The sequence below is a fragment of the Leptonychotes weddellii genome, chromosome 13 (assembly GCF_054177405.1).
Source record: "Leptonychotes weddellii isolate Sample4059 chromosome 13, ASM5417740v2, whole genome shotgun sequence".
NCBI lineage: Eukaryota > Metazoa > Chordata > Mammalia > Carnivora > Phocidae > Leptonychotes > Leptonychotes weddellii.
Genome location: NC_138381.1, coordinates 21,618,984 through 21,640,918, shown reverse-complemented (window position 1 = coordinate 21,640,918; position 21,935 = coordinate 21,618,984). Strand labels below are relative to the sequence as shown.

Sequence of the window (21,935 nt, the reverse complement as noted above, 5' to 3'; positions counted from 1 at the left end):
CCCCCCCCCCCCCCCGCCCAGACTCCTGCCCACTCTAGTCTGAGAAAGGTCTTCCTTGAAGCCAGGTGGGGACAGTCCTGAGCCAACATTGCGGAAACCAGAAGATACCAGGCTTTGATTTCTCAGGCAGACTTCATTTATTGACATATAAGTTTAAATCAGATTTAATAAAAAGTCATGTGAAATCCAAAATGCTGGGCCTGCCTTTCCTTTTCTTGGAAAAGGTAAGAGCAAGGAGGTTAACCAAGAGTTATGTTGAAGTATAAACACAGATCCAGGTAGGGCAGGTCTTTTAAGATTAAACAGACTTAACTGTGCATAATCCATTATCTTCATGATAAAATCCTTTCTTTGTTTACTGATAGTTAATGAGAAGCAATACTTTTTGTAAGATAGGTTAACCATCTAAACAAGTAACCCCCGTTTAATATAGGAAATTGTGTTTGCTCTCTTAAGTCATAAAATTTGTGTTTATGAAATTGAATCTGCTCACTAAAGTCATAAAATGAGCTCATTAGCTTTGAGTGCATTTAATCCAGGACTCTGCACATTGTGTAGATTTTCTTGCTGGTCAGAAAATCTCAGATCCCTGGGTTTACTCTCCTCAGGCTTGCAAAGGGCTAGTAAATAAACTGTCACTCGGCCAGTTTTAAATCCAAACAGATCAAGATTTTCATTTCTCCCTAACAGAGTCATAAATATCTTGAGTTCAATGTGAGGCCATTATTAGAGTAGTCCAAAGAAAGAGTGCCAGGTTTTCCACAATTTTTGAATGTTACTCCTCATACCTTATCAAAAAAGTTTGGTGTAACTAAATTATATAAAATAGATACATGTAAACTTGTAAAGTGATCCGAACTCACATTGTGACAGGGGTACTTGTTATCTGGAGAAGCATCCTGATATAGAACAATGTATTATACCTAATTTTACTGTTTCATATTTTTAAGATTTTTAATATTGTGTTTTGCTTCTAAATCGGGGTCTGTGTTAACACTGAACTTCCTTCTTCCCATTCGTTCCCTTGTAAAAATAGGCCCCACTGAGGAGTGGCTACCACGTACGTAAGCACACCTCATCACGGGCTAACACGGCACAGTTTACACCCACTGCCTGGCCTCACTGTCCCAGGATCTTGTGTGGTAGCTTCTTCCTCCCTTTTACAGATGAAAACCCTGAGGCTCGGAGAGGTTGCGTGACTTGATGAAGATAACTGGCGCAAAGCCAGGTCTTCTGACACCAGCTCACGCGTCCTTCCAGCACACGTGACGTCACCTTTGGGACTGAGCTTCTTTCCTTCTCCAAGGAAGCTACACCTGCCGATGCAGTCGGTCCAGGCGAGCGTGTCAAAAAGCGTTGGATTTCGGATCGTATTTTCGCCCAGGCAGAGCTATGTGCCTGTAGCAGCATGGCTTAGGAAATGACGTTTTAACTCTCTGACCTACATTTCTGAAAAACACTGTCTTCTTGCGGGGAGACATTTGGGCCATTACCTGGTTAACATTTGCAAAATGCTGCAGGAAATTCATTAGCTTGAAAGGAACATGATTACAGTAATCACACTCAGAAACAGAAGGTGGGGTGTTAATTATTAACAAGAGATCGCCCAAAAGATACAACACAGAATTATTAACGGAGCCGCTGGGGCTGTTGGGACGGAATGAACAGAGCCCATTTAAGCCAGCTCTGGAGCATAAAAAGGCACTACTCCTGCTCTGAACACTCATGACACCCCTGTAAGAGCCCACTAGGAAAGAACAGCTTGCTCTTCTCAGTCAGTTATGATTCTCATTCTTATTAAAATGCATCGGACCATTCTAAAGCCGACCACGAGGTTCCAGTGTCATGCTTGGTCAAGGCACTGGTATTCGTGACTCCATCAATTCAATCATTCTTTATTGAACACCCGTGGTGGGCAAGGCTCAATGCTACAGTCCTGAGGACCTGGGGAGGAATAAGAGGCAGAGCTGACCCTAGGACTACAATCATTCATTGGGGAGGATCAAGATGACACTCCGATCCCATACTGAAAGCCAGAATGGACCTCGCTGAAGACCTGGGCAGCATCAAGAAGAGAAGAAACAGGACCTGGAGGGCTGATTGGGGGTCAGGAGCAAAATTAACTAACATTTCCTGAGCATCTTCCATGTGCCAAGCACTATGCAAAGGGTTCGATGTTACACAATTGAATCTTTGTAGCACACCAGTGCTATGGGTGGGATTATTACGTCCATTTCACTGATCAGCAAACTGAGGTTTGCAGGCTGCCTTACCCAAGGTTATACCAGTAAGTGGCAAAGCCAGATTCACAACGAGGAGGGCTTGACTCCAAGCCCCATCTCCCCGATTGCTCTGCTCTACCTCTGAAAAAGAAGGACCCTTGGAATCAGCCCAGGGAATGGTGGATAGAAACAAGCAAATGGAGGGTGAAGCATTCCAGGTAGGAGGAATTTAGGAAGAGCCAAGGGAAATTGTAAGTTGGTGTCCATTATGAAGAATCTTATATGTCAGGCTTGGGAGTCTGCTTAACTTGATAATTTTAAGGGGCCTTTGCGATATCAAACCATCTCTCTTCAGAAAACTGGGATGTATTGAGTTTCTCTAGAACCCAAGGGTTTTCTAAGAGTGTTTAACACATAAATAAAAACAGGAGGGGCACCTGGGTGGCTCAGTTGGTTAAGCGACTGCCTTCGGCTCAGGTCATGATCCTGGAGTCCCGGGATCGAGTCCCGCATCGGGCTCCCTGCTCGGCAGGGGGTCTGCTTCTCCCTCTGCCCTCTTCCCTCTCATGCTCTCTGTCTCTCATTCTCTCTCTCTCAAATAAATAAATAAAATCTTTAAAAAAAAAAAAACAGGAACAGAAGACTTATTCTACTATGGTCATACGAAAAGAACATAAATTCAGTAATATAAATACACTGATAATCAACCATAAGTCATTTTATTTGTCATCGATAGGCTAAAGCAAAAATGTCACAAAAGGACAAAGGCAAACACGTACTACCAAGAGTGAGCAATAACCATCCCAGGCTTTCCAAAGCATACCACTTTACATACCGATAAACATTTCATTTTTATTTTAAAGAGCATTTTTGCATGTGTTCTATGATTACAAAAGTAATACATGCTTATGGCAGAAAACTTGGAAAATGCAGAAAAGCACAAATACATATTTGCCTCATTTCCAGCACTATCTGCTCGCTGTCCCCACCCAGCTACTGTTTCTCTCTTTGTAAAACGCACTTGTGCTTTTTGTAACTCAACTCTATGGACTGGAATTCCACTGGATTCTGTTCACAGTGAGTACCAGTACTGATTACCTCTTAGATTTTCCACGTCCTTCTTTGTCTTTCTCTCCTTTCTCCTCCCCTTTAAGAAAGGCCCATCGTGTGGGCAACGGGAAAGCGGGGACCAAGTTTTATGTGGATCTCTACCCTGAGCACTTAGCATGGTAGCACCTGAACATCCCTTTTTCTTTCTTTAATTCACTCAACTGGTGCATATCTAGAGTTTAAAAGTAAGAAATGTCAAAGCCTTACCTTTAGATTAGCAAACGAACAGGCATCTTATGGGGAAAGGGGTACTTAAAATACACAAGCATAAAAGTCACCCGCAGATTGGTTATAAGGAGAGAAATGATGGCCCTCATTTGACAAAATGGGCTTCTCCCAAGGAGGAGTAGCTTCAGATGACTTCCTGACTTTTTTCTCCCCAATCCACATTTATTTACTAAGCACTTACTATCTTTGAGGTCATGTGACAGATACAAAGCTATACGAGGTAAGATCCTTCCTTCAGCAGCTTCACTCGAACGGGGTTGGGGGTTGGGGGGGGAAGACATGTAGGTTAAAATCTTGCAAATGAGATAAAACATGTTGAGTGGCATAAGACTGCTAGAATGTTCTGGGAATTCAGAGATGCGAGCTCTTTCCTGATTGAGAGGATCCCTTAGAGAAGGGATAAGATAGACACCTGAAATGTGTGTCTGGGTGTGCCTGTGAGTATGTATGGCTGGGCGGGAGGGAATTCAAAGCAAAAGGAACAGACTGAGCAAAGGCAAAGGAGCATAAGAGACCAAGAAGTGTTTAAAGAAGAGAGAGGAGCCAAGCTTGGCTAAAGCAAAAAAGAGTAACAGAAGAAAAAGCTGGAAAGGAAGAGTGTGAGCCCATGGCTGAGAGCCCAGAGTAGCAAACTAGTTTGGACTCTGTTCCCGCAACAATTTGCAACTATTTAGTCATTCAGCAAATGTTTCTGGATCATCTGCTATGTGCTGGATCCTGTGATATACCCAGTGAGATACAAAAAGGAAAACAAGGAAGAAAACAAGGCAGGGCTTGTGGTCCAAAAGCAAGGCATCCCTTGCTCTCACCACGGAATTCCATCATAGTGTAACTTTCTAGAAATAAAGTTTAAACTCAAGGAGGACTTATTAAGAGCAAAACAAAACTGGCCAAATGACAAAATTAATGATAAGGAACCTCTTTTGGTTACTTATTGCTGAGTGACAAACTATCCCATTAGTTAGTGATTTAAAACAACAATCATTTGATTAACTTGCTTACAATTTTGCCATTTGGGATGGGGCTTCATGGGGACAGCTGGTATCAGCTGTGTTGCTTGCGCAGCCAGGGTCTGGCTGGAATGGCCCACTTGCGTCACGTGTCGGGACCTCAGACTTCATTGTGGATTGGGCCCCTCGGCTCTCCTCCACATGGCATTCCATGCCGTTAGCTTGTTCTTCCCTCCAAAATGGTGATCTCAGACATTCTTCTTTGTTCCTGGTAATCTGGCTTCTTACACGGCGGCTGGCTTCACCTGAAGCACAAAACAGGAAGCTGCCAGGGCTCTTAAAGAGGAGCCTACAATTGGCATAGTGGTATTTTCCGCACATTCTCATGGTTAACGTGGGTCACAAAGCCAGCCCAGAGGCAACAGGAGAGGTCTACCCAAGGGCATGGATATCAGGAGGCATGATTCACTGGAGGCTCCCCAAGGAACAGTCTACCACAAATCTTAAAGTCAACTCAGTAGCATCTTCCACAATTTTATTCAACTAAGGGGCATGAAGTACATAGATGTTTCTACTCCAGAGCACATAACCTGCCTGCCCCACTCCACCTCCGCATTTTTTGAATGCTGGTAAAATGCAATTGTTTCTCAGGCCACTCACTGATTCCTTACTAGAACTGCCTCAGATTCTAAAGGGACCTTGCAAAAGAGTTTCAAACAGGCCAACATCTGGGAAGGGGGAGAGGGCTCTCAGCTCAGAACCATCCCACCTGCTCCAGAGTCTGGGTCACTCCCCAGAGCCCCTGGGTCATGTACCCCAGCTTCAAAATAGGAAGAAAGAAAACCCATTCATGCGTGGTTCCTGCTCCGCCTTCTGCCATCTGCCACATTCTTGTCTCTCCTAGGAGACAACCCCCTCATCTCTGTTACACAGTCCTATCTCTAGAGAGCTAAAGCAGAAGATGGAGTTCCCAGTTTTCAGAATGACATTAAGATCTCTCTGCAGCATTTATGACCCTCTTGTGTTTTCCATTTCCCAAACTGGACACAGTCGTCCCATATGGCCTGAATGCCAAGTTTGGTGATAATATCAGAATTTCTATAAGAGAAGCTTGGGAGGCAAACTGGTTAGAGGGAAGGTGGGAAGGACTGAGGTTTTTCTCAAAAAAAATTTTTTAAAAGATTTTATTTATTTATTTGACAGAGAGAGACACAGCGAGAGAAGGAATACAAGCAGGGGGAGAAGGAGAGGGAGAAGCAGGCCTCCCGCTAAGCAGGGAGCCCGCCATGGGACTCGATCCCAGGACCCTGGGATCATGACCTGAGCTGAAGGCGGACGCTTAATGACTGAGCCACCCAGGCGCCCTTTCTTGCAATTTTTTTTTTTTTAAAGATTTTATTTATTTATTTGACAGAGAGAGACACAGCGAGAGCTGGAACACAAGCAGGGGGAGTGGGAGAGGGAGAAGCAGGCTTCTCGCGGAGCAGGGAGCCCGATGCGGGGCTCGATCCCAGGACCCTGGGATCATGACCTGAGCCGAAGGCAGACGCTTAACGACTGAGCCACCCAGGCGCCCCCTTTCTTGCAATTTTTTACATGATCCACGTGACCCCTCATAGAACTAGAATTGATCACCAAAGAATTGATATAATTAGCCAAGCGGTGACAAGTAAAAATATATACTTAGATCACAAATTAAATTAATAAAAATGTGTATTTAGTACATATAAAAGCAAAAGGTAATTGAGTTGAATAGAGCAGAAGCTGAGGGGTTTTTAATTTTTTTTTTTATGTTTCTAGCTATCTGTCAATTACTCCACATTGAAGCAGAATCACATGGTGATTGAATATAGGCTCCAGAAGTCAGACTGTCTGGGCTGGAATTCCGGCTCCATCACTCACCGGGTCATCTGGGGCAAGCTAGTTAATTTCCCTGTGCCTTAGTTTTCTCACCTGGAAAATGAGGATAATAATAGTATCTTTCTTATAGGGTTGTTGTAAGTATTAAATAATACTTGCAAAGCGCTTAGTGTCCAATAAACATTTTCCATAAATGTTACTTATTATTCCATACATTACTATTACCCTGAGGTTTTTCAGCACATGCTTTACAGATTTTTCTTTCTCTTTATTAATTTGTGTTTGGAATGATCTTGGAGGCAATGACTGCTGAAGATTATGAGAAGCTAAAGATACTCTCCAAACCCCCTTCTTGGTCCCTTGGCCAACTTTAAATAGGTCCTGCCAATAAAAGGTATCCATAACAAATCGCAAAGTATCAATGGCAGACTAAAAAAAAAAACAACAACTTAAGGTAATATTCTCCTAAACCTCAGAAATTAAAAATAAAATAAAAAATAAATGGTAACAGATGAACTTAAGGAAAAAGCTGAGCAATAAGCACTGAATCTACCTATGCTTTCAGTGTTTTAAACAAAGCATGTACCTTCTCATCAAATGTGTATGGGGAGGAAAAGAGATACATAAAAGCAATTTAGAATTTACTTTGGATAGAATCATACAATTCCATGCAATTGCCATCAATTGTTCTCCCAGCATCCCGTTTTCTATTACAATCCCAAGAGGCAAGCAGAAGCATCCGAGGAGTTAAAAGAGGGGGAATATCAGCCCCCCAGCAAGGTGCTCACTGGAACAATTTCCCTCCTGCTCTGTGTTTACAGAATCTTATTTGCATAGAAGAACTGCAGGAGCTCTGGATGATAGTAGCTCTGAAAGAAATCAGCAAAAGCGCACGTGAGGGACGGGTTCCACACACCTCCTTGACTCTACAACGAGTAGACAGTTGTCAAAGGCAGAGCGTGAGGACTGTCAATCTTCAGATTCTCAGAGGTGGAGATCATGGCCTGCGTTCATCTAATGATCTACACTGGAAGTGCCAATAGATTTTGTGCATAATCCTCCGGGCGTTTTGTCATTTACATTGCATGATGGGTCAGTTACAATCGAAACACAATTGGCCTGAGGCATTTTACGGGGAGTAACTCCCTCGTGTGGCTTGCCACCTTCTGGGTTGGCACCAGGAGGGCAGGGACCTCTGGGAGAATTCTCTACACACTCTCTCACTCACCAGCTGCCGGCAGAGTTTAGGGTTCCTTTGATCTTCTTCAGTCTGGAAGCTGTTTTCCTTTCTTTCTTTCAGATATGGAGAACAGGCTCGAAATGTTGTCTTGCAAGCCTGAGAAAAATAGTATTACCATCTTATTGTAAAAAACGTTAGAGAGTTCTAGAATCCAAGCAAGGAAGAGCACTGCACCCAATCTGTGGCCTGGGGGCCCCTGAGGGTATGAAAGTAACTTCCAGAAAGTTTGAAGACGTCAACCTTAAAGGATTTTGCTTCTAAAATGGCCAGGTCTATAAGTTGGGCTGGTAGGGAGAGCATCACTTTATAGTTTACCACTGGTTATTGTCCCATCAAAAGTAGTTCTGAATTCCTAAATTCCCAAATTCTCTCTGTCTCTGTCTCTCTCTCGTGTGCACTAATTTAAAAAAGACAAGTGGTTTGGTGGAACCTCTTGCCCCCAGTGGTTCTGAAAGCCTGACATCGATCCAACTCTGTTAGGACATGTTTTCTCTAAGAATAAAACAAAAGCTCTGTAGGGGATTGAGAAGCCAGGGGTGGGAAATCTACACAGTGACAGAAGCTAAGTAGCATGAGTTCATGTCCTCATTATGTGGGCTACTGCCCCACAGATTAAACCCATGCCTCTCTGGCCCCCACGCTCCAGTAACCTGAATTTATCTACCATTGGCAGGCACTGATCGGGCAGGTGGGGCAGGAGCAAATGGAAAATAGCACGCTTGCTCAGAGAGAGATGACACACCGGGCAGGCACCTTTCCAAGGATTCCTGTGGATACACTGCCGAGCGTCCCTAACGAAACTGGCAGGAACAGAGAGTCCAGCGGCTCCTCACAACAGGGCACAGCCGCAGGCCCCTTTAGGAATGGCCCAGAGCTCTCATGCAGTCGGTGGGAGAGTCAGACTTACCTTGGCAACCTGGGGATTTCTGTCCTGTAAATGTATCAGGAGGGAATCTTGAGTCTGCTTGACCTGACTGGTGAAAAATGTCTTCCATTTCCGCCCAGCATAGGCTGCCAATTGCCCAAACAAGACAAAGGCTGAATATCTCAGGTTGTCATTCTCCTGTGGGTCCCCGGTGAACAAAACAACAAAACCCAGGTTGTTACCAAAAGGCCACTGCATCAGAGAACATCACAGTCATCGTTCTTTGTAGGGGGTGGTTCACCAGATCCAGTCTAAAGCACTTAGCTGCCTGAGGTGGGGGACAGAGAGGAGACGGGCTGAGTCTTCAACAACCATCTTCTTCAGAGGACGAGACAATTAGACGGGGGATCACTGTGCTAATCCCAGCTTCCCAGCTCTGTTCTTTATTATTCAATGTCTTGGAGATAGGATATGTTTGTATGGTTCAAAATTCAAAATAACCAAATCGTTTTATTAACAAAAGTAAGTCTCCTTCCTACCCCTTTCTGCCTGCCACTCAATTTCCCTCCCATGAATGAACAAAGTTATACATATTGTGTGTATCCCTCCAAAAAAATTAAGACGAAAAAGAATAAAACATGTATTATATAGTCCTTTCTCACATTTTTACACAAATAGAAGCACACCATCCCACTGTTATGTATTTTGATCTTTCACCAATCTATCTGAGAGCTCTTTCCATGTCACTACCTAAAGGAATTTGGGGTGGCTGCACTATAATTCATTCGACCCATCTCCTGTTGATTATTCACAGAGTTTCTACAAGGGCATGTCTCTTCACTTCTGGTCTGAGTTTCTCCTTCTGTAGTAGAGATAACAATTGTTTCTTCCCTGACACCCTGCGATCTCTCCCTGCTTTTAGTACGGTTGGCTGATTTGTCTCTGAATGTGTCTCAGTGGGTTCAGTCCTTTCTTGTTCTCCAAGGTGAGAGGTCTGGCCCAGGTATCTCCCTTTCCTGATGAGGAGACCAAGGCTCAGGGCATTTCAGAGACTTGTGGGAGTCACACTGTCTGGCGACCATGAACCAGGGTAGCACCCAGTCTCCTGACTGTTGGTGAAGGGATTTTATATCAGTGTTTCCTGGTCCCCTGAAATGTCCAGGCAAACCAGAAGGAACAGAGCTGGGCTGGGCCTCTTCAGGGGCAAGGAGCACCTAGAACTGGGGGTCACAGACACTCAGCAAGACCAAAGACCACTGATGGTTTCATGAACTATTGAAAAATATTTTTTAGCACATGGGACACTTACACAAATTGCTTTAGTGTTGCACTTTCTTCACTGTTCTACCAATGTGTGTGTGTGTGTGTGTGTAATTCAATTCAATGGTACCCTACTGCTGTAAGAGGTACAAGACACATAAAATGGGTGCCTGGCCTGCTAGGGGCCTGACAGTCATCTGACAGGGAACACATCCCCAAGCGAGCACAGCATACGACAGTAGTCAGGGTGCCATGCTAGATATACACTGTCAGGAAACAACTCTCCACGACTATTTCCAGGTTACCAGGGCTTTCTGGTCAAAAATTACAGTCCATCTGGGTATAAAAAAGTGATTGCATGGCAAACAAGTCCTGGAAATTAAGATAGCACCTGCAGGGAGATCTAGACATCTTCCTGGAGATATTTGTTTACATTCCAGGGAGGTGAAGTAGAGACCAGAGATGACTGGTTTGCATTCCAGAGCAAAGGTCTCTCTGTCTCCCTGAGTGCGAGGAGAGGCAAATGGGCCAGAAGCCCCTGTGTAAACTCCAAGTTTCATAATTTCAAGATTTCTTTTCCTCTCGTGTGGCACAGGTCCATCTGGGGAATTCGGTGTGGGGACCTCTCGCAAGGTGCTTTGGGGGTAAATAAAAGGGCTGTTTCCTGTCCTACAGGTATTATCTCTCTGTTAGAGGGTGTGTGTGTGTGTGTGTGTGTAACTGCAGCAGGCTAGCTGGTTAGCTTGGAAGGAAGGTATCTCAGAGTCCCCACAGTTTCAGAGCAAACAACGTATCAGTGCACTTTTTTCTTAGCCTGCCTTGTCACATGGCAGCGAAGAGCACAGGTCCTATAGTCAGAAAGCCTGGGCTCATATCCTGTCACAGGCTCTGTGAATCTCGGGCAAGTCCCCTAAACTCTCTGTGCCTTGGTTTCCTCCTTCATAAAGTGAAGATAATAATAGTGCCGACCTCGGGCGCCTGGGTGGCTCAGTCGTTGGGCATCTGCCTTTGGCTCAGGTCATGATCCCAGGGTCCTGGGATCGAGTCCTGCATCGGGCTCCCTGCTTGGCAGGAAGCCTGCTTCTCCCTCTCCCACTCCCCCTGCTTGTGTTCCTGCTCTTGCTATCTCTCTGTTAAATAAATAAATAAAATCTTAAAAAAATAAAAATAAAAATAATAGTGCCGACCTCACAGGGTTATTGAGAAGATTCTATGAGATAACCCATGAAAACTGCCTAGCACCATGCCTGGCTCGCTAAACACTAAGTACTGTTATTGTCACATTCATAACAAAGTACTGAATACATGAGGGCGCTGTTATCAGCATCTTCACTATCATCTGCATCACCACCTTCATCATCGGTATATATATAGTCACTTCTCTATAACAACAAAAACTCCTCCTTCTTTATATGTCTTCCATAACCCCCAGTACGATACTAGCCAATCAATGATTTCTTAATAAATAAGTGAATAATACAGACCATGTTCTCTGAGTCACACGCCACCCAGGGCTCACATTTCTCATCCCACTTCAACTTTAATAACCCAGAATTCTTCTGAATTGTCTCACTTACGTCATCTAACAAAGTCCTGGTCTGAAGAGTGATGTCTACGAAGAAAGAGCCCAGACTTTTCCCCTGGATCTTGCCCAAGATGATGGTCAGAGTCTTCATGCTCTCGTGGATAACTTCAGCACTCACAGGGTCATACAGTCCACGCACCAGCAGATCTAGGACAATTTTCTTATACTTTCTCACCTGTTAACACAGTTTGAAATGCATGAGTAGTCCAGAAATTGTTCCCCGTGCGTTGAAGAGCAATCCTACTTCTAATCTTCCAATAACCTAGGACTTGGACTGAGAGCGTGGCAGCAACAAATCTCATTAAAATAACAAATGCTTCCATTAACCTGACCCAAGAGCCAGCTCAGTCTTGGAAGAGGAACAGAAAGAGCAATCTGGAGCTGGTCTATGAGCAGATGAGGCCGGAAGGGCACGTCAAGGAGTGCGGTGGGCTGGATGATCTAGACATCTGGGGCATAGCGGATACTTTTATCGGGGATGAGATGAAATGGTCACTGAAGTCAACAGATGCTAAAAGCAGAGGTGGGGAAAACATCTTTTACTAAACAGGCATAAATTATTCAAAAATCAATTAAATTCACCCAAGAGGGTGATGTCCAGGTGTGTGTTAATCCCATCTGCAGCTCTGTTTCCCAAGGCTGATAATACTGAGGTGTGATGACCCCCAAATAACCCCAAATGAGTCACACCCTTGTACAGTCTCTTTCTATTGAGCATGGAAAGAACCAGTGACTTTGCTTCTAGTCTCTAGAATATGACGACAGTGATGGGATATCATTCCCATGGTTACATTATATTACGTAAGAGTCCACCTGAGCAGACATGAGTGGTAGAGGCTCTCCTGTTGGCCTTGAAGAAGAAAGCTCACATGCTCTAAGAGAACAGCCTCAAGGAGCGGAGCTGGCCAGTCAGCAAGAGAGCAGGGACCTCAGTCCTACAACTGGAAGGAGCCGCGTTCTTCCAACGGCCACAGAAGCTTAGAAGAGGAGCCCAGGCTTCAGAAAGGAATGCAGTCTGACCCACACCTTGATGGTAGCCTTGTGAGATCCTGAGCAGAGGACCTGGCTATGCTGTACCTAAACCCCTAACCCAAGGAAACTTCAAGAGGATGAATGCTAGGTCTGTGGTGATCTGTCACACAGCAACAGATAACTGGTACATGAAGCACTGTCTCCCAGTCCGAGACTCCAGGCCATGAGGGCTGGCCAGGTGCCACTTTTCCCTCCTACCTTGTCCGGGGTCTCACAGGCCATGGTTCCCAGGCCTCTCATTGCCATGTGACGCTTTTTAGCGTTGGGGTCCTGGGCTCTTTCTGCCAAGTTGGAGAACACATTCTTCAGAGACTCCCGCTTCTGGAACCTCAGTGTCCAAGAGATCTGGGTAGTAAGTCAAAAATGTATTGATTTGGGGGCGCCTGGGTGGCTCAGATGGTTAAGCGTCTGCCTTCGGCTCAGGTCATGATCCCAGGGTCCTGGGATCGAGACCCGCATCGGGCTCCCGGCTCAGCGGGGAGCCTGCTTCTCCCTCTGCCTCTCTCTCTCTGTCTCTTATGAATAAATAAATAAAATCTTTAAAAAAAATGTATTGATTTGGGGAGTGTTCAGAGGCATACCCATCCCAACCCCAATCCCTCCCTCTAAAGAAAATCCTGTGTGGCCTGCTCAACTTAGGCCATCTTTCTCCACCTAAAGACACCCGATTTTTGCTGGAAATACATTAGTTTGATCTACATAATGAAGAAAATGGATGGAAGAGGAAAGAGGTAGAGACAAATAATGCAGGGTTGGTGTTGAGGTAGGTTGGGGGAAGTATGGGGACAGGTGCTCTAGGATCACTGAGGGTGTGCTAGAGCTCAGAAGAAAGGGGGCTTCAGGGGCGCCTGGGTGGCTCAGTCAGTTAAGCGTCTGTCTTGGGCTCAGGTCATGATCCCGGAGTCCTGGGATCGAGCCCCGCATTGGGTTCCCCGCCCACTGCTTGTGCTCTTTCGCACTCTCTCTCTCTCTGTGTCAAATAAATAAATAAAATCATTTAAAAAAAAAAAAGAAAGAAAGGGGGCTTTAGACAGTTGATGTGAGCTGAGACCAGGGATCCTTCACAGGACAAGAAATGCTCGGCTGCTTCCATTTCAAAGAAAAGCATTTCCCCAACTCTTCTTACTCCTCCAGCTTTTCCCCACTTTTCTGCTCTACCTTGTAGCTAAACACCTTAAAAGATGTGTCTATACTGGTTTTCTCCAATTTGTCTCTCCGTTATCTCTTGAACCTTCTGCAGTCAGGTTGATGTGGCCAAATCCAAGGGTTAATTCTCAGTACTTGTCTTCATCAACCTCTCGACAGCATTTGACCCAACAAGCAAACCACATCTACAAACATCTCAGGGCACCTAAAGGATGTCCCACCAGAATGCATACATCTGAGCAACTAAGATTAGGAAAAGAAACGCGTAAGTAATGCAAATTGGGAAACCCCGTGTGGCCAATGCAGGAAGCTACTTCAGGCACTGAACTCTCACTGCAGGGCAAGGGCCGGGTTACCTCTGTCGTGAGCCTATGAGACCAGGCAGGCCGCAGTGTTCTGTGCTTCACACGACACAGCAACATGTGCCGACATCAGAACCAAGACAATGCAGGATCCAGACAAGATCCAGGAAAAAACCACCTCCTCACCATCCTGGGGAGTGAGGGGCTGCAGAATGGACCCACAGTCCTATTTGGTATTTGGATGATCACCAGGTCTCATCATTATTTCTCAGTATGCGTTGCAGTTCATTCTATACTTATATGATTAAGTTAGCAGCAAGCCAAATTCCTCCCATCTTATCTTGCTATCCTATAAACATTCAGTCCGTGTTATAAGAAGTGTCATTAAGCTTTTTTCAGAACACCTCAGTGGAGCCACCACAACTAATGCAGACCAGGCGCTGTTACATGTGGTTGTTGGGAGGGACCTCGGTTTATAATATTTTGTGACAGACCTTGGAAAAGAAAGACATCATTGACGTCCTTTTCTTCTTGGGCTGGGAGGTGGGGATGGGCAGGGGCTGGCCCAGGATTCCTCTCTGTGTTTGATCCATGGAACTAAAAGAAAACAGAATCGTCATGTGAGCCACAAACCTTCTGCCAAGCCTTGTCACCAACAAGCAGTGTCATACAAAACACCGTGCCAGGGTAAGACCATAAAGAAGCAACATCCCAGAGGCCTGTCCTTTAGGAGCCTGTCCCGTTGGTGAGGAGATAGGAACAGTCCCATCAAAAGATAAAGAGCAGGAGGAAATGCAGCAGGGGCATCCAGATGGTCTGTCCCGTGGTTCCCATTCCATCCAAGAGCCTTGTACCAGAATCACCAAAGAAATGAAATAAAGATTCTAGGCCCCACCCACACAGATTCTCATGAGTTAAAGTAAAATGTAGCCTGAAACTCTGTGTTTTTAAAAGATGCCCAGGAATGTAAATTGGTACTGCATTTTAGAGGGGATCTTGATGTCATCTCCTCTAGTTGTGAAATGCACATATCTTTCAGCCATTCTTGCATCCCATAGGATACACTGGTACATCATCTACTCAAAGACATACGGATAGGATAGGCCCTACCACTTTGTAATGAACAATCTAATGTCCTTTAATAGTTGTAACTAGTTATTTAATATAAATAAGTTAGACCTATCTATTACAACTACACAACTATAGATGACCACAATGTTGTAATTAAAAAGAATATTGGGCAAAAACAACAACAACAAAAAAAAACCCACTAAATAATACTTTAAAAAAAGAGAAAAATCTATATAGATAATATATGTTAATAAACATAATTTTTTGGAAGGAAAAAAAGAATTTTGGGCAGATCTACCTATGCTACAATGATCTCCAAAACATGCTGTTGAGCAAAAAGTAAAGATTAGTATGCTACTGTTAGTATGAGAAAGGGAAATATATATGTACATATATGCTTGCACGTGCATAGAACAGGGAAGAATACCCAAGAAATTGTAACAAAAACTGCCTGTGGGGTAGAAATCTGAGCAACCAGGGTGAGAAGAACACTTACTTTTTCATACTTTTAAAAATATCTACAGTTTTGTAATTTCACCACATGTATATATTATTTAAAATATATATTATAAATAAATATAGCTCACAAAGTATTTCTGATCTACAGCCCGAGTTGAGGTACACTACTATAAACTAGTATAAACGGGCCTGAACTAGTAGAAGTCTGAACTAGGATACTAGAATCCATTGCCAGATCCGAAGTCATGAAGACTTCCCCTATGTTTTCTTCCAAGATTTTTTACAGTTTTAGCTCTTATATTTAGACCGTTGATCCATTTTGAGTACATTTTTGAATGTGGTATGTGGTAGGAGTCTAACTCCATCAGAACTATTGACTTTTGTTGTGGTTAAAAAAAATTTAGTAGGGGAAATGATAGGCAAGGAGCTGCATGGGTTCTCTGTCGCTAGCCACAGTAAAGTCACCTAAGGAACTTTCCATCTGCTGATGCCCTGGCTGTGCCTGAGACCAAGTCTATCACCATCTCTGGAGGTGAGCCCTGGCATCAAGTCATTTTAAAGCTCACCCAGGGGGCACCTGGGTGGCTCAGTCGTTAAGCGTCTGCCTTGGGCTCAGGTCATGATCTCAGGGTCCTGGGATCGAGTCCCACATCGGGCTCCCTGCTCAGTGGGAAGCCTGCTTCTCCCTCTCCCACTCTCCCTGCTTGTGTTCCCTCTCTTGCTTTGTCTCTCTCTGTCAAATAAATAAATTAAAAAAAAAAAAATCTTAAAAAAAAAAAGCTCACCCAGTAACTCCACTGGACGGTCACTGAACCAGGGTGAGTACTGACCAGTCACCTCGGTTTGCCCTGCAATATGGTGACTTATAATAAATATATACTTGGTCTTTGTCCCTGTTCCTGGCACAGCGATCCTAAACCCATTAGAATTTCCCAAGTGGTTACAGTGATCAAGGCATCTTCTGTCATGTTAATGAGGCGACTTTCAGAAAGCCCTTTCTCACTAAGGGATGAAGCTGGTTGCCAGGGGAATGAGGGTTGGAAACTTCAGTCCCCTCCCGTCCTGTTGGGAGGCCAGAGGGGCGGAGATGGAGTTCAACAACCAACGGTCAATGATTGAATCAATTGTGCCTAGGTAAAATGAAGCCTCGACAAAACCCCAAAAGGAGGGGGTTCAGAGAGCTTCTGGGTTGTTGAACACGTGGAGATCTGGGGAGAGTGGTACATTCAGGGCGTAGCAGCTCAATGGCCTTTCCCCATATGTCACCCTATGCATCTCCCATCTGGCTTTTCCTGAGTTATATCCTTTTATAATAAACCGGTGACTCAGTAAGTAAAATGTTTCTCTGATTTCTGTGAGCCGTTCTGGCAAATTCCTCAAACCCAAGGAGGGGGCTGCGGGAACATCCAGTCTATAGCTGGTTGGTGACAACCCAGACTTGCTACTGACATCTAAAGGAAAGGGAGTGGGGACTGCCTTGTAGGTCGGAGCCCATAACCTGTGGATCTGACACTATCTCTAAGAAGATAGTGTCAAAACTGAACTGAATTATAGGACATCCAGTGGGTATCTGCTGAGAATTGGAGACTTGATTGATGGTATGGGAAAAACACACACTGGAGCCTGGACCTGAGGCGTTTCCTGAGATGTGGGATTTTGAGTGCTAAGACCAGGGACATCCCAGGCAAACCTGGACAGGTTGGCCACCCTACTTACTGTACTTGAATGGCAAACTTATTTAAACACAGGTGGCTGACACAACCCAGCTCTTAAACAGCTGTGCTTTGGAACATTTGACTCTGTTTGACCTGGAGGTGCATTGGGATTTGGTTTCTCCACTGTCTTGCCTCTCCACCCCTGCTGGTTTCCATAATGCTCTCTTGGTCAGAAGACACGGGAGAGATCCATGAAAACACCTCTTCCTCTCCAGCCCCTCGGCTCTATTTCTTCTTCATCTCTGGCCAGCAGAGCTCCCCCCACTACTGCAATGGGGATCTCAAATAAAAGCCCAGAAAAAAATCACCCCCACCAATTAGCAATATTTTCTTTGTTTGAATAAAGGCATTCCGTAAGTTTTACATTCCATTAAGCCAGTGGTTCTCACACTGCACGTGTGCTAGAATCACCCCGAGGACTTGTTATAGCACAGACTCCCAGCCCTGATCCCCAGAGTTTCTGATTCTGTATGTCTGAAGCAGGGCCCCAGATCCACACCGGGGTGCTGCTGGTCTGGCGACCACACTTAGAAAACACTGCTATTACTATGCTGGTCTTCTCCAGGAGGGATTCTAAAATTCACACTGAGGCCAAACATGCTTGGCTGTTTCCTTTGGGGGTTTTCTGCACACAGCCTTCTGTTTCAGTAGAACCTGCCACTCGTTGGGTTGAATGCTCCTGATCAGAGTTGATGAGCACCTGGCTGTGGGTAGGGGAGCTTAAAAGAAGCGAAGTTGGTCAAGCTGGGGGCTGCTTACTAAGGAGGCACAAGCCTCATTATAAAACAGCTTATATCTCTGTTCTGAGGCATGAACATCACAGCAGAGGCTTCTCTCCATGGAGAAGGAAAGCAAAGCTGGTTCCCCATTCATTATGCTGGACTTCTCTTGTAGGATTAGCACAGCAGGTAAGGGGTTCAGCCATCCAAAACATCTGCTCTGGGCTTCAGAAGCCAAGCGTCCAGCCCTGTCACTTCTTCAGAGGCATGTGTAAAGTTTAAGGTCATGGAAGGCTCTCAAGCCGTGCTAAGTCCATGAGGGTTGAGTGCTCTGCGTGGTAGATTCAGAATGTGGTTAGGAACCCGCCCAGGGCTCCCCCTCTAGCTCACCACCTCTGCTAGCAAGCGCTTCCTACCGCCCTACGTCCCCAGTACCAGATGGAAACTAGGATCTAGTTCAATCGTACAGCTTGTCAGGGCTCATGTCCATTTCTGGTGTAGGAAAAACAAATCATTTCCCACAGCGCTGGCCAGGCCCCCGACATTAGAATCCCCTGCAGGGCTTGTTATAAACCCCTACCCCGTCGTTACTGGGTCACAATCGCAGAGCACACAGGGCCTGAGCACCGCACTTTTTTTTTTTTACTGCTTCTCCAGTGGAACTTAAATAACTCCAGAATTGGCGTACTGCACACTTTGGGAGAGACCCCAGAAGTCAGAGGAGCAGCTGGGGCCAAGAGGGTAAGAGAGGAGAGAGTCTTTGCAGAGGACATGGTATTGACAACATATGTTCGTGAAGCACCTTGAATTTCTTTCACGATAAAAATCACATTGAGCTGTACAGGCTATGATTTGTACACTCTTCTTGGATACTATTCTTAAATGAAAAGTTTCCTTAAAAGAGAAAACAAACATAGAAGTTGCTCCTCACCTGGAGCTTTGTGGCTCTTGAGCTTGCAGCTCCCACTACCTAGGGGCCCTCCTTCCTGCCTGTGGTGTCCTCCTCCCTTCTCTTTTCCAAAACTTAAGTCCTTTAGACCCAATCCAATCAAACAAAAGGACAGTTTCCATCTTTTGCCATGCAGGATCTCAGAGAGGAGCATTTTATTTTTTATTTTTTATTTTTTTTAAAGATTTTATTTATTTATTTGACAGAGAGACAGCGAGAGCAGGAACACAAGCAGGGGGAGTGGGAGAGGGAGGAGCAGGCTTCCCGCCGAGCCGGGAGCCCGATGTGGGACTCGATGCCAGGACCCTGGGATCATGACCTGAGCCGAAGGCAGTCGCTTAACCAACTGAGCCACCCAGGCGCCCCAGAGAGGAGCATTTTAAACACAGTCTATGCATTCAAAGATTTCTTAGGTGTCCTAACCCCAGCTGCAAGCCCACTCACCCCCACACTTTGCTTTGAGGGATTAGGTTTTTCTGGCAGGTTGATCAGGTCATCCCAGATGCCCAGACCGGTGTGACTGAGTCTGGGAGGCCACCTGGCCACTTTGAAGCCAAAGGCATGGCTCTGCTTACAGTTTCATTCATCCCTGTGTGCATTCTTCACCGTGTTCTGCTTCCTCTGGGAAGTCCTTCCTGGGTGTGCTAATAATGCCTTGTCCCCTGGTTTTCACCATTTCTGAGACCCTGGAGCTTGTCTTCATCACCATGTTGTGATTCTACCTGGTCTTCCTGAACAGACATGGATTTAGGGTGACCTAGAAAACTGCTTTGTGCTTTAGGCTGACTCCCAAATACCTCTGTAAATTTAAATTCTTCTGACTGAAAATATTAGGTTTATAGTCAATAATCCTTTTCCTTAGTGAAGCCAAAAGGTATATTATGAAGGCCAAAATTACAAAACACTTTGATCATTTCTGTAAAACAAGGGGAAGAAACTGTAGATTTCTTTTTTTTTAGGGGGAGAGGGGCAGAGGGAGAGGGAGAGAAAGAATCTCCAGCAGACTCCATGCCTAGCACGGAGCCTGACGCAGGGCTCGATCTCAGGATCCTGAGATCATGACCTGAGCTGAAATCAAGAGTCGTCTGCTTAACTGACTGAGCCACCCAGGTGCCCCAAAACTGTTAGATTTCTAAAAACCCTCCCAACACTACCTTATTAATCATCATAATAATATTAATAGCTACCCAGTATTGGGCACTGTGTATGCTAGGCACCCTATTTAGCACTTTGTACACATGCAAGAGATGCTGTTTCAGTTAACCTCTGCTGAGCCAGCTTGCCAGGGGGACTGTATTCTCCAGGCCCTCCGTGAACTGCACCAACCAGTGCGTGTGGTTGATGGTGCCCACTCCTCACTTCTCCTTTTATGCTGACCAAGAACCAGTTTCTGATACCTGTACTTGTTATCATAACTGTGGCATTTAAACAGTTGAGAAATTGATGAAAAATGAGTATACCAAGAAAGGAAGTTGTTTCTATGAATGCAAAATGAAATGTTTTGGAAAGATCCAACAATGGGGGGGGGGGAAGCTGCAAAAAACTTGCTGTCTACTTAGAAACGGTGTGGACAGTACACGTTTGGAAAGAGTCTTCATGGAACGATAACTGGAATCTGAATGGCTGCCCAGAAGTGACTTTATACAGTTCTCCCCAGGTGCCTTTCAGCTCTCATTCCACTGAAAGAAACCAAAACCAGAACTCACAGATGATGTGTGTGCCTTATGTAAGACGCCTCAAGATCCACCAGCTCGTGGATACAGATTCAAAGAAAAGACCACAGCCCTACCTTAAAGACCGGAAAGTCCATAATTTAAAGTAAAATATTTGAGGCGTGCAGCCTCTTCTCTGATTCTCTGCTTTAACCACCTTCTTCCATTAGCTCTCTCAAATCCAGGCCCAGTCTTCCAAATAAGAGGCTTTTCATGTGTTGGATTTAATCTTCACAGTAATCTTGAGAGGTCAGTTTAATTATGTCCATTTTAGCAAAGAGGGAGGTGATGCTGAGAGCAATCAATGTAAACGACTCAAGTCAAATCGCTAGTAACAAACGGCAGAGCGGAGGTCCAACATCTGTACTTCTGTGTGCAGAATATCACTGTGTGCAAGGCTGATGTCCAGTCCCCAGAAAGCGCCCTGCGTGCTCACCAGGGAAGGACACGCTGTGTCCACACTTCGGTTTGAAGCACCAGTATCTCGCCTTCAGTCCCCCTCCCCCCTTCCTAAAGCTCTCTGATGCCTGGATACAATGATCTATAATCCATCTCTTGGGTAGAGGTGGACTGACATAGTTTGTGAAGAGAAGAAAGACTGGCTTCACGGCCAGCATTGCCCACTTCAGTTTTACAAAGAGAACGTCAATTGCCCCTGATGTCAGCGACCCGAGTGACAGTCCAAAACCGCCCGGGAAACCCCTGATCGACCTGGGCCTCCCCTTGCCGCTGTCCCGGCAGCCGGTCCTTACCTGCGCCCGTCACGTGGTCAGCTGCTGCAGGTGCGGCTGGAGCCCGGGTCCCAGATCCGCTGTGGTCGCCAGGTGGGATGAGTAGGCTCAATTTTCCCAGCCCTGAATTCCTAACGTAGAAGGGAAATGAGAAGGTGAAACAGGATCTGTTCAGGATAACGGGTCAGCACAGAGTGTTGGAAAGTGAGATTCCCAGGGGAAAAAAAAATCAAAGTTTAGATGACCGTATTGGGGTGGGGGAGGGAATTGCGCTCGAATACCTACGAGATTGTTCTCAGTGGTTGCAAGCCTCACTTGTGTCCTTTACTTTCCCAAACTGTGCTGAGGTGTCGTTCCCCCTTCCCCTTGCTGTGTTTTCGCCTTATTCTTCCCTCAGCCCGAGTCTCACCCACACTTCGTGAAGCAAGGACTGCAATTCCGAGGCTCTTCCCCTGCACCAAATGAAGGGCTCTGCCCAGCGCGGTTCCCCCCTGACGCCACTAGATGGCAGCATCACTCAATGGACGGGTTCCAGGCTCGCCGGGTAGCTGCCGCCGCAAGGCTTCCTTCCCTAATCCGGTTCCAGCAGTATTTAATCTAAGGATGGGACACTGCGTTCCAGGCCAAGCAGCTTCTCTGTGACTGATTGGTGCACCAACAGCTACAGCTTTTAACGCTGACGCCCCTTTCTGCTCAACAAACACCATCGGTGCTGAAAGGACCGACTTAAACTCCCAACAAAACTCTGGATTTATTGGTAAAACAAAACAAAACAAAAA

General features: G+C 45.4%; 1 protein-coding gene across 3 annotated transcripts; it reads right to left on the bottom strand.

Moving 5' to 3' along the window:
- Window positions 1-2,849: 2,849 nt before the first annotated feature.
- MRO (maestro) lies at window positions 2,850-21,678 on the bottom strand. 3 transcript variants are annotated; one of them, XM_081801206.1, is made up of 8 exons: window positions 21,442-21,678; window positions 21,178-21,287; window positions 14,295-14,397; window positions 12,551-12,697; window positions 11,313-11,495; window positions 8,518-8,673; window positions 7,599-7,706; window positions 2,850-7,239 (listed from the first exon to the last, which is right to left on the bottom strand). In XM_081801206.1, exons 3-8 carry the CDS (start codon window positions 14,391-14,393, stop codon window positions 7,186-7,188), a joined length of 747 nt encoding a protein of 248 aa, XP_081657332.1. In that variant the 5' UTR covers window positions 14,394-14,397; window positions 21,178-21,287; window positions 21,442-21,678; the 3' UTR covers window positions 2,850-7,185. The 3 variants fall into 3 exon arrangements, with proteins under 3 accessions (XP_081657332.1, XP_081657334.1, XP_081657333.1); XM_081801208.1 differs by having other exon boundaries at window positions 2,850-4,815; XM_081801207.1 differs by having other exon boundaries at window positions 21,566-21,678.
- Window positions 21,679-21,935: the final 257 nt, after the last annotated feature.